Source organism: Onychomys torridus, chromosome 5 (assembly GCF_903995425.1).
Source record: "Onychomys torridus chromosome 5, mOncTor1.1, whole genome shotgun sequence".
Classification (NCBI taxonomy): domain Eukaryota; kingdom Metazoa; phylum Chordata; class Mammalia; order Rodentia; family Cricetidae; genus Onychomys; species Onychomys torridus.
In genome coordinates this window covers 98,642,710-98,654,969 of record NC_050447.1, presented here as the reverse complement: position 1 = coordinate 98,654,969, position 12,260 = coordinate 98,642,710, and the positions used below count along the sequence as shown (strand labels likewise).

The following is a 12,260-nucleotide window of genomic DNA, read 5'->3' as shown; positions in this document are numbered from 1 at the left end:
GAGAATTGCAATTTCCTTTTTCATTAGCGTAATGAATGTGAAAGCATTCAAACCAGCCCCCACTCCGTGCTCGTCCGGTGCCTCATAAACAAAGACCAATAAAACAAACTGGACTTGCTGGCTTCCCGGTCGTCTGGCTTTCCTTAGAAGGCGGGAAGACCCTCGAGGAGTGATAAGTGAACAGCTCTTTACTAGATAGATGGCACACCCGGAAAAACATCTATTATTTCCAGGGAATGTGTCCAACCCAAGTGGGATAAGTCTGCTGTGACCAAATCAACCAAACAAAGACCGTTAGCCCAGAGAGGAAGCTTGTGGCTTCAGAGCAGAGGCGCACAAGAGCCACCAGGACTCCTGGGTATTTCTGAACTAGCTCACTCAAGATATAGGATGGGCTGTTCCATGGAGTCCTCACAAAGGCTCCCATGCTTACCCCAGTGAGGTTTTCAGAGGGAGGATGCTGTCCTGAGAAACTCAATACAATTTGGCAGCCAAGAGGACCGGAAGCTCAAAGCAGGGCTCCTCAGGGACACAGAGGTGCAGCCTCATAATCCTCCCCCTTTGCTGAACAAATCTTCCTAATAATCACATTGTGGGCTGTTTACATGACAACTGCTCTAAGACACCATTCCGCTGAGGGCTGTCTTTGGGGAACCAATTACTTGCCTATCTGTACCTCCTCACCCCCCCCCCCACCCAGCTCCCTTAACTCATTGTCTGATTTCAGTTGGTATTCTTTTCTGGTTGAATGGCCTCAAACACAAGCTGGCTCCACACCCCGCTCCCCCACTCCCGAAGCTTTTCTTGGTACATGAGAATAACCCTGGTGAAAGATTTGTTTGCAAGCATGAAGCCCTGTTCAGTGCTAGGGACAGGAAGCCCAGATGGAAACCCCAAGTCTGCCATTGCCCGAGGATCACCCATTGTGTAGATAAAACGACTTTCGCTTCCACTCCCACTTCCTCTCAAGGAAAGCAAGAGACTGGTTTTAGACTTCTTGCCTTTCTTCAGAATAAAAATAAGACTGCGTTTCAATTTTTCCAACCCATTGAATGCATGGCTGTTAAAATAAATCACTTGTTTGCAAACGTAACCCAAAGGACCATTGTAAGAAACCTCTGATCATTAAATGGGAAATCGGAAAGCCATATTGCCCACTCTCCACAGCTGCTCTTCTGTGTTTGAGGCTCTTAACAGAGGTGGGTATACACGAGCTCAAAATATAACAGAGAGGGGCTGGGGAGATAGCTCATTGAGTAAAGTACTTGCCACACAAGCATGGGGACCTGCATTTGATTCCCAGTACCCATGTAAAAAGCTTGGCATGGTGATGCATACCTGCAACCTAAGGGCCAAGAACGAAGAGACAGGGAAATCCCTGGAGCTCCTTGGCCAGTTAATCTTGCTGAATTGGTGAACTCCAGGTTCAATGAGACTGTCTTAAATAATAAGGGGAAGACCGGCAGAGGAAGACACCTGAACACACACACACACACACACACACACACACACACACACACACACACGGTGGAGGGAGGGGATGGGAGGGAGGAGAAAGAGATAACAGAAGGGCTTGGTTATGTTTAGGAGGTACGTGGTTGATACTGTAGTTGAGCCCTGGGCTCTAGCCTAGTAGGGTAGTCTCATGTTAGTGAAGGAAGATTTAGTTATCACACCTGTCAGGACCCCACTCCAAAGACGGAGGCCTGGATGCTATTATAGGTATAGCGCTATACTTAGAGCTCTATACCTATAGATCTAAATAATAGATGTACAAACCTCCTCCTAGCCCATTTGGTACATTTCACCCCTGAAAGAGCACAGGTCCCTTCTCTGCTGGAAATAACTCTACTTTGTAATTAACAAAAGGAAGGGAGCCATTTATGGAACCTGTATGTGTGTAATCAGGATGCCAGGCAAGTCCTCTGGCCACACTTTCAGTGTTCCCTCTCTCTAGCTGGGCATTTCTTTATGTTTATACTGAGGACAAAATATTCATAGCAAAAACATCTCACACCGGAGTGTCAGAGGAAGAGAGCAACACCACCCCTCAGGGCCTTTTGGAAAAGCAACACATACGATATGTTTTGACTAAACAGATTCTCCAATGTTCCTTTTCACATGGTTGGGTGTAGTGAACTTTTGGATGGGCAAATGTATTAACTTCCAGGGCAAGAGCCAGCCTGTGGCCGTTTCTCCACCAATGGGACCTCAGAATGCAGGAGCTCTGGGGCTGAAGGCTGGATTGAGCAGCAGACAGAGAAGGGGGGGGTCTTCTCCTCAAGCCACTGCACCCCAAGCACATACCTCCCCCCAACCCTCCGCCGTTTATTCCCAGAGTGGGAGGGAGGGTGGCTACTGGCTGCTTTGCAATGAATTGCTAGAGACTTAGATTGAGGATGCTGGTTCTCTGCGGGAGTTGTGTCCTGACCTCCCCTGCTCTAATAGCAGGTAGGAGGCTCTGGCGGAGCTAAACCTTATGAATGGGAGTCTCAGAGGCTGCTCCAGAGAAGTAGGCTAGTAGGAATACTGGGGTGAGGGTGCGAAGGAGGAGCTAGGCAAACATGACACCCCACCCCAAAACCCAAGCAAACAAACAAACAAAAAATTCTCCCCAAACAAAACCAACCAACCACCCACAAAAACAACAAAACCAAAAAGGGAGAAATGACTGGGTCAGGAAACAATGGGCGGGGGCTCATATTTGCAAGGGGGGCGGGGAGGAAAGGCAGCTGACGGGTGTTTTTTAAGACAACCACATTGTTTCCCTGGCCAAAGTGCTGACCTGTCTTCACAGTCACTCGTGCAACATATAGGTGTCCGGGAGACCAGCGTCCCTAGACCAGGCTGCGGATCCTACTCTGCCCCACCCCCACCCCACACAACCCGCCAGCTCTCTGAGATCTTGCCTTGTTTTCTCACTCAGGAGCTGTGACTGTCCACAGTCCCGTCACTCTCACACCTGAATGGCTCTGCTTAGCGAATTTCAACGCCTGCTCCCTTCGACAGCGAGGGGTCTGTACTGCTGCCCACGAACCTGGGCGCGGGGGGTGGGGGGAGGAGGGGGAGCTATGAGGTAATAAATAGCCTGAAGCAGGAGGGCTGCAAAAACCGGCCTTTGCTGCCACGTTCCGCACCATAGACACCTGCTAGGGCTGGAATATCCCCAGGTGTGACCCCCGTCCCCTAGTCTTTCCAAACAGATTTGCATCAAAAGCGACACATTTCTTCTGGCTGGCCCCTCTTCCCCATTCTCACCGCCCGGCTTCACGTGGCCAATTTGAAGCGGCTGGGTCCCAGCCAAGCTCGATTGCTCAGTCTGGAGGCACACGAAGCCCTTGGAAATTGAAATCTTCCCTCTGAGCTGGATCACCCATCTCTGTTGGGTGCCCAGATGTCTTTCGGCAGCCAGAGATTCACCCACGATCCCACCCGCGGATTCTCACACTCGGGGTCCTATTTTCCATCTCTCAAGCCACAGTGATCCCTGACAAACCCCAGCCCTGGGTAGCCACAGGCTTCTCTAACCTTCTCAACCAGTCCCTCCTGGGCCTGGGACACCCTTCGGGTCTGCCTGTGCTTAAGTGCTTGGTCCCTCTCACTTAGCAACTTCTCTTCTCCGCCCCGCTCGCATCAGACTCCCCAATTCGCCAGGACCGAGGAATCCCGGACACCCAAGGGTTCTTCTTAACACGCCAGACGCTTTCAAGCCCAGGACAGCCCTCCACACACCCACCTCATTGAGGTGAAAGCGAAATCAGACGCAGAGAATGTCTCTAAGAGGCGCGTGCACCTACTTGCAAAGAACGCTCCCGGTGCCCGGAGACGCTTAGTGCCGGGTGGCATGTACCACCTCGGCACCCCCGCGCCGCCCCTCGCTGCCCTGTACCTCCGGCTCCGAGGACAGCCGCTGCTCGCCGCCTCCTCCAGCCGACAGGGAAAGGGCGGCGGGTGACAGTCGTGGCCCCAGCGCTCGGGCGGGCGTCGCTCCAGCTGCCGCGGCGCCGGGTGAAGTTGCGGGGCCAGCGGACGCGCGGTGGCGGAGCGTGGAGCGAGCGCGGCGGCGGAGCGGGCGGTGGGGAGGCGCGCACGCGGGGGCTGGCGCGTCACCCGCGCGGGGAGGGAAGAGGAGGAGGGCGGGTGGAGACAGCTGCTTGATGGTCCCTTCAGCTCGACTCCTTCAGGCTGTGCTTGGGTGCCTGCCTCCAGCTGATCGTCAGCACGGCAGGCTCCTGGGCACTTACTTAGCTTGTGGCGCGGCTTCGGAGGACTGCGCGGCAGGGGAGCTGAGCGAGACCCGTGGGCATTAGAGGAGATCTCAGCTGAGACAAGAGTACCTGTGCAGCCAGCTCTTTGGGGATCTCAAAAAGGGCAGTGCATTACGAACGACGAGGTGGGGGGGGTGCTTCGCGCGGTGCTGGGGAGGGGAGTTCAAGGCTCAAGGCAGGAGTTACCTGGAAAGCCCAGCTGGAGAGGACCTCTAGGTACAGGTACTCAAGGGCTTGGACAGAGATCTCACACGGATGGGGAGACACAAGGTTTTTGTTTGTCTTTTAAAACCCCCCTTTCTGTGTAGATTTGAATTATACATAAAGCTTTCGAAGAGTAGGTGGGTCAAACAGACAAAAACATTCCTTAAAAAGGACCTTTGGAAGCTGGGTGTGGTGGCGCTCAAGAGGCTGGGGCAGGAAGACTGCTGCCAGTTCGATGCCAGCTTGGGCTACATACAGTTAAGTCTCAGGCCAGCATGGGTTACTAGGCTAGGGTATGAGAGAGACCCTGTCTCCAATCAGAACAACACCAATACCACGTGTGTGTGTGTGTGTGTGTGTGTGTGTGTGTGTGTGTGTGTATGAGATAAGGAGTCTGCAAGGACACACAGAGAAAGGGTGAACTCTGCCTCCATCCTTAAATAGGCAATCCTCATCAGGCCTCAGTTTCTCCATCTGTCAAACTGTCTTATTCATACAATTCTGTAGTCATAATTCATAAAATCAAATCCTTCCACAAATGCATTTGTCCTATTCCAAACTGAGATCTAGTCACTCTGTGAGGACATTAGAATCAAGAAGTATAAACCTTGACCAACAAGGACCGTGAGAGGAGTCAATGAAACTGGAACATCCTCACACCTGGAACACAAGCAGCCAGATCATGCCCCATCTAAGGATTCAGCAAGACTACAGAGATCACCCAAGGGTGAGCACTGGTCTCATCTCTCTGCCCTGGGCCACGAGGTGGCTTGAGAGGAGTTTTGACAGTCTGCCCTTTCCAACTGCATTGCCCAGACACTCTTCTCTCAATTCAGCATACTTCCTACCAGCGCTCCAACTTCCCATGTGGACATTTCTTCCCAGGAGGGAAACGTCAGCTACATGGCACAACATCCTAGCACAGGGTGCAAGTCCTTTGTATATTTCTTTTCTTTTACTTTTTATTTTATTTTATTATTATTTTTTTATTTTTTATTTTTTTATTTTATTTTTTTTAGTTGAGGATCGAACCCAGGGCCTTGCACTTGCTAGGCAAGCGATCTACCACTGAGCTAAATCCCCAGCCCTTGGTATATTTCTTGACCGGTGTTCTGCTCAATGCAGAAGTTCCTAGTATATCAATCCTTACTATACTAAATATACAGTTGATGATGATCTTCTTATCCCCTGGGCACTGGGTTGTTCACACCTGGCTATAATCTCTCAGTATTTTGATTCCTACTTTATAGATGGGCAAACAAAGGTTAAAGAAAGTTAGCATAACTTGTCCAAAATGACCTGGCTTAATCAACTTTAGATGCAAATGCAAAAAAAAACCTTGGTTTGGATATCTGTCAGACATGGCTATGGAGAGGCATTCCTCATGATACCCACTCTTCAGAGGACACAGTGAGGCTGGAGCTGGATTCTTGATGAGTGGGAACTGTGAGTTAATGCTGTGTGTTCTTTAAATGGCTGTATGTTGATGATCTGTTGGGCAGTGATAGACAACAGTCTATCTACTTTGCAGAAACCGTGGCCTTTAAAACTATAAACAACGTGAGTGACCTCTCTGTGGCTTTGAATCCTGCTTCTGTTCCCCATTTGGAATACAGAATAAAACCAAAAGTCCACACTGCTGCTGATGGTTAATTTTCATCCTCAATTTAGTAGGATCTGAACTTACCTAGGCAGTAGACCCTTGGACAAGCTTGTGAAGGATTCTCTAGATAAGTTAATTAAAGTGGAAAGACCTGCCTTAAATGTGGGCAGCACCTTCCATTCATGGACTGGGGTCCTGACTGAATACAAAGGGGAAAAGGAGCTGAACACCAGCATTCCCTTGCCAGGATGGACAGTATCCCTTCAGATGGAGCCAGGGATTAATTAGATCATTGCAACAAGAAAAATAATCAAAACACCACTGCTGACAAAGATGCTGGGAGCCTACCCTTTACAGATCATCTGTATCATCAGCCTCCCTGCAGCTCCTGAACCCTTCCCAGCCTCTACATGGACCACTAGCATCTTTAGTACATCCTTGTCCCAGGGATCCTTTTCAATCCCCTCTCATCTTCCAAAGCATGGATCTTTCTTTGCCTCTTCACTTGTTTCCTGTCTCCCTGTCACTAATCTGTGAGCTCACAGGGCAGGGACCATTTCTGCTTTGCACACTGTGTCCCAGACCTATCAGATGAAAGATGGATCACCCTGCCTTCTGAAGCAGTCCTTGACTCTTCCATCATTTTATTTCCCTTGTCAACCTGTCTATCTCTGACCAAAGAGCTTTTGCCTACATCCAAATAGCAGTCTGTTCATTCATACCCGGTTAAAAAGCCCCTGGCTATTTTCTCTCCCCTCCCGCTCCATCCTCGCACTTCAGAACTTCTTAAGAGTTTGATCTCAAGAAGCCTAGAATATTCTACCTTGAATAATATTGCAGGCACTGTGTGAAGTGTGACTGTTTTAAACAGTGTTGTATTGCCAGTCCTCTGTGCATCAGTCAGGGAGCAGGAATCGCAGGTCCCAACACACTGAACGAGATCCTGAAAGGATTGTGTGGGTCTAGTGCCACAGAAGCGATTTGTCCAACAGGGCAAAAGAATTAAGAGCACATACCAGAGGCCATTTGGAATACAGAATAGATAGAACCCAAAGTCCACACTGCTGACAATGGTTAATCTCCATCATCAATTTAGTAGGATCTAAACTTACCTAGGCAGTGGGCCCTTGGACAAGCTTGTGAAGGATTCTGTAGATAAGTTAATTGAAGTGGAAGGGCATCCCAGGCCACAGTCCAAGCTCCACAGCAGGCATCTCCATTCACTGCCCCTGCTGAGATCTCCGGAGTCCGCTTTCTTGAAGGGGCGGGTCTCTCCTTGCTCCTACTCTCTCTTATGATGCTATTCACTGTTTCCTAAGCAGGATTCTTACATTCTCTAAAATTCACTGAGTAGAGCATTCACATACCTCAAGAGCATTCTTGTGACCTCACCCAGGGAAGTAATGAAGCACAGATCTATTCTAGCCACGGAGGCAGGGGCACTATGGGGACTTCCCTAGTAGGAGACAGTGCATTTCCTCATGTCAGCAGATAAGAACAGTTCCTGAAGCAATTTGCCTTATGGTCCACTTTAGGACAGACGATCTGCCCTCAGTTTCTGACACTTGTTTTAACATGAAGGAATCTAGACCACACTCATTCCTGTGATCTCACACTCAGGTCTGTAGGGTGTGCCAATCATTAAAAGCCAATGAAACGAAACAAGCAAATTTCATCCATTTACAGTAACTCCTCATGCTCAAAGGAGGAGCCTTATTATCAACACCGCCATCCCTTTGCTCTGTCATTGGTGGCTTTCTTAGATGTGTAATAATATCTCAGATGGAGAGCTTTGAAGTCATGAATATGTTGTTCTTCAAGTAGAAATAAAAGAAGCTCAAATAGAAGAAATGTGGGCTGACAGCCTGCCTGGATTAAGCACCAGTTCTTTTAGAGAAGGGCTGTCTTGAAATGTTGAATTCTGCTTTGAGGGAGCTAAGTGACCTCAATAGGCAGTGAAAGAATGACATGCAAAATTCCTTAAATAAAAAGCTGTTGTCTAAAAAAAGAGAAAGGAATGGTTCCTTAAAACACAGTTTAACCCTTCCACTCACATGCTTCATTGAGAATACCCCTACATACAAATGGCAGCTATTATTGGTGAATGGTTGGGTGAGCTCAGTAACAGGCACTGAGCTAGGGTGCAGACACTGGGGAAGGCCCAGCAGTCACTCGACTTGCTTGGGGTGGAAGGTCTGGAGATGAGTAAGTGAGGTGTGCAGTAGCAAAGAGGAAGTATCGCGGGTGCTATGGGAACGGCTTTATTTTTGGTAGCATGCGACTGTTTGAACTTCAGCAACACTGACAAGTGTCCCTTTCTATAGCCGGGCTATGTCCTTCTCCTTCTTGAGCACTGTTTAGCTGATGCTTGGTTAACGGAATCGGCCCAGTGAGCCCGATCAAGTCTGATCCACGCACGGTTCATGAGAAGGAAGAAGGGACGCGTCTAAAGCACAGCTGATTTGATTTCCCGATTTAGAACTCCAGCTATGTAACACAGAGCTCAGCATATGCCTGAGGAATGCCTGGCATTGCCAAGTGAGGCTGATGCTGTCGTCAGGAGGCGTCAGAGACTCGGCCGGAGCAGCTACCTTCCGTGTTGAACTTCTCTGTGGACCTCGTGCCCACAACACTGGTGACTTCTGGCTTCTGCTCTTGGCCTAGTTGGCAGATCCTGGAGAGGTGACCAGATGTGCCAGAGATGTAGCCTTCCTTCCTAACTAGGATGCCTCACGTACATAAAAACAGCAGAGTTCGTGACCTCATGTTGAAATCCTTTCTCTAATCATGTGACCTTCCTTTAGAGGCGTTCAGCTGCCCTAGGACGTGGCTACGCCATATCTTGAAATGGTGCTGGTTTTGAGATTTTTTTTTTTAAATTGAGACAGGTTCTCACTCAAGTAGTCCAAGTTGAACTTGAACTTCCTATACACCCAAATATGACCTTGAACTTCTGACTTCTGATCCTCCTGCCTCCACTTCCTGAGTGCTAGAATTATAGGCATGTGCACCCATGCCATGCTAGGATTTGAACACAGGGCTTCAGGAATGCTAGGCAAGCACATGAGCCAGGCAAACCCAGCCCCAGCTCTGCCTCTGAGACTTGTTTTGTATTTTGAGACAGGGTTTCCTGGGCTGTCCTGGAACTCAATTTGTAGATCAGGCTAGCCTCGAACTCAGAGATCCTCCTGCCTCTGCCTCCTGACTGCTGGAATCAAAGGTGGGCATCATCATGCTTTACTTGGGCTTGAGACTCTTGAATTCTTTTACCACACAGTAACGTTTGCTCACTTCTTCATTTACCACTCTGACCAATTTGTTCCCTCCCTCTTCTTTTTAATTTTCTAACTCATGAAGTACACATGCTTTACTCCGGGAAGGAATTTCCAGTGCAGACTCTGAGAGCTGGGCTTGGTGGCACACATCTGAATCCCAGCACTTGAGAGGCCGAGGAGGGGGGATTACTGTGAGTTCAAAGCCATCTTGGGCTCTACATCTGGTGAATTTGAAGCCAGGGTGAGCGATAGTGAGATCCCCATCCCAATCCCCCAGCAAACAAACAAATAAATAAACAAACAAAATCGAAATCCCACAATGTAACCAAAATCAGCAGCAAAGGAAGGTTTTCAGCTCCCCCCCTCCCATCATTCTGTCACATGGCCCAGGTGGCTCTGGCATGTCTGTCAGACGCACTTCAGGCGCAGAAGCCTGGTAACAACCTCAGGAGGCCTCCAGCCCACTCTCCTCCTCCGGAGGGTGGCTTCAGGAGCCTTTCTGGCTGGATCCTCCCCTTGCTGTCACCCTCACAGGCAGGGGACAGGCCTAGGAGGATCCTGGATTTGAAGTCGAGAGACTGTGGTTCTGTCTCAGCGCTGCTGAGGAGGGACTTGGCAAATCTCAGCCTCTCTCTGTGTCCCATGTGTCATCTAAAGGGTCAGCACAGCCAGGTCACCATACTTCCCTTCGTCCACTGCGTTTTGCTCAGGCCAATGCCGCTGCCTAGAAATCCTTAGCTGATTCTATCATTCTGCCCCCTACCACGGGTTTATCTTTAGAATCTGCTTCTTGGCCTCGAAAGCCTCCATTCCAGCACTGCCTCCATCAAGACATTGGTCTTTTTTTTTTTTTTTTTCCAATAGGTCCTCTGTCCCCTGAACACAGATCCATGCATATCCCTGCCTTCTGGGATGGTGGGTTACCACAGTTCCCACCATTAACAAGCTGTGTGTCGGGAGCTGTGCTTTGTGCCCTGTACAGTACAATAAACTCCATATTAATGTGTCTAGAGGAAGGGCAGTCAGTTGGCTCTGTGAGGAAGGTGAGCATACACTCACCGCCTGGCTTCTGCCACCCCCCACTCCCCCCCAAAACCTTCGGAGCCTGCATTAACTGTCACCCCAGCAGCTCTGGTGAAGCGCTCACCGCTCACCGCTCACCGCTTACTGGACTTTGGGGAGCCAGACCTCCTACCCTTCATCCATGTCTGGTGCCTCTGATAAGGTCCGCAAGGGAGGAGGTATCACAGGCATTTCCTTCCCATTGTCATACATATCTGCATTTGCAATGGGAACTTTCTTGGTCAACACTGCTGACATTTTAGTATGTCCCAGAGACAAGCAGCTCAAAGGTACTGAAGCCAGGCCTATGAGTTCAGGCAAATTACCTGAAACCTGAGCCAATCTATAGGCCTAGTACGTACACTGAGAGACTAGAAGGTTTCAGAGGCAGAAACAAACATCTGAATGTTCAAGGTGATGGGATTATTACACAAACCCTTGAGGTCTTTTTCTGTAATAGTATAATCTTGACCAACATTCTAATATTAAAAAAGAATGCAACATAACAATTCCAAGATCATTAGATCATTTTGTGCTTGGTAAAAGCACTTTAGCCAAGCATGGGGCACACTCAGTATCCAGCAGGGCAAGGCAGGTGCATTTTCATAAGGTTGAGGCCAGGTTGGACTACATACTGAGTTCCAGCTAGCCGGGGCTATCTCAAAAACAAACAAATGAACAGGGACCATGGAGATGGCTCAGTGAGTAAAGTGTCTGCTATGCATACATGAGGAACTGAATTTGGATCCCAGCACATGTGTAGAATGCAGATGTGGCAGCACACATCTGTAACCCCATGCTTGGGAGATGGAGACAGGTGGATCATGGGGTCCCACTGCCCAGCTGGTCTATCTGAAGCACTGAGCTACAGGTCCAGTGAGAGACCCTGTCTTAGAAAATAAGGAGAGTGGGCTGGAGGGATGGCTCAGAGGTTAAGAGCACTGGCTGCTCTTCCAGAGGACCTGAGTTCAATTCCCAGCAACCACATGATGACTCACAACCATCTAAAATGAGATCTGGTGCCTTCTTCTGGCATGCAGGCATACATGCAGACAGAACATTGTATACATAATAAATAAATAAATCTTAAAAAAATGGACCTGTATTTAAAAAAAAAAAAAGGAGAGCAACAAAAGAAGAAAATTGATATTAATCTTTGGCCTTTGCACATGGGTACTCCAGAGAGAGCACTTACACATGCCTGTGTACACACACACACACACACACACACACACACACACACACACACACAAACCAAACACTGAGGCTGTCAGAGAACTCCTTGAAGGAGCTTTGGTAAACCTCAAGGGTCCTCAGATTTCATTTTAAGAACCAGCAATGGAGACCAACGAAGATTTTGACAGTATGTTAAATTTATAGTTCTTTTCAGAATTGTATACCAAGAGATATAAAGTGAAGAATATACATGTAACTGAAAAGTATTAGGGCACAACAAGATGGATATAAAATATTTCAAAGTGCAGGGAGAGGTAGTTGGAAAGAAACTATTGGTATCTGTAAGCAGAATGCTACAGATGTATGTAGGCACTTTTGCTTTTAAGGTTGGAAATTCAACTATTACTTCATAATTTACTTCCTTTTATTGAGCTATCAAAAGTACTGCAAATATATATATACCTCCAAGGTGATGTATTTAGCGCTCCCAGCTGGATGCAGTTAGTTCCAGGCTTATAGTTTGTCCAGGGTCTCACTTCCTGTCTCTTCTCATCTCTCACTCTTCTCTCTTTGCCCTGGGGGCCGATTGTGGGGACTGTGTGAATGGCCCCCTCTTCAAGATATACATTCCAGACTCTTCTTCAAGATATGAGTTCCAGACTTTTCCTCATA

The 12,260-nt window shown here is 48.5% G+C and overlaps 1 protein-coding gene across 7 annotated transcripts in view; it reads right to left on the bottom strand.

Annotated features, from left to right (window-relative positions):
- The window catches only part of Ripor2 (RHO family interacting cell polarization regulator 2), a 124,838-nt gene that overhangs the window by 95,215 nt on the left and 17,363 nt on the right, over positions 1–12,260 (bottom strand). The window contains exon 1 of one of the 7 annotated variants that reach the window (XM_036187904.1): positions 3,798–4,088. The exons of 4 other annotated variants lie outside the window; for them this stretch is intronic. In XM_036187904.1, the coding sequence (XP_036043797.1) occupies positions 3,798–3,846 (49 nt within the window). In that variant the 5' untranslated portion in view covers positions 3,847–4,088. Of the gene's footprint in view, positions 1–3,797; positions 4,089–12,260 lie in introns of those variants that run through there. 2 more of the 7 variants (XM_036187902.1, XM_036187899.1) reach the window with 2 other exon arrangements.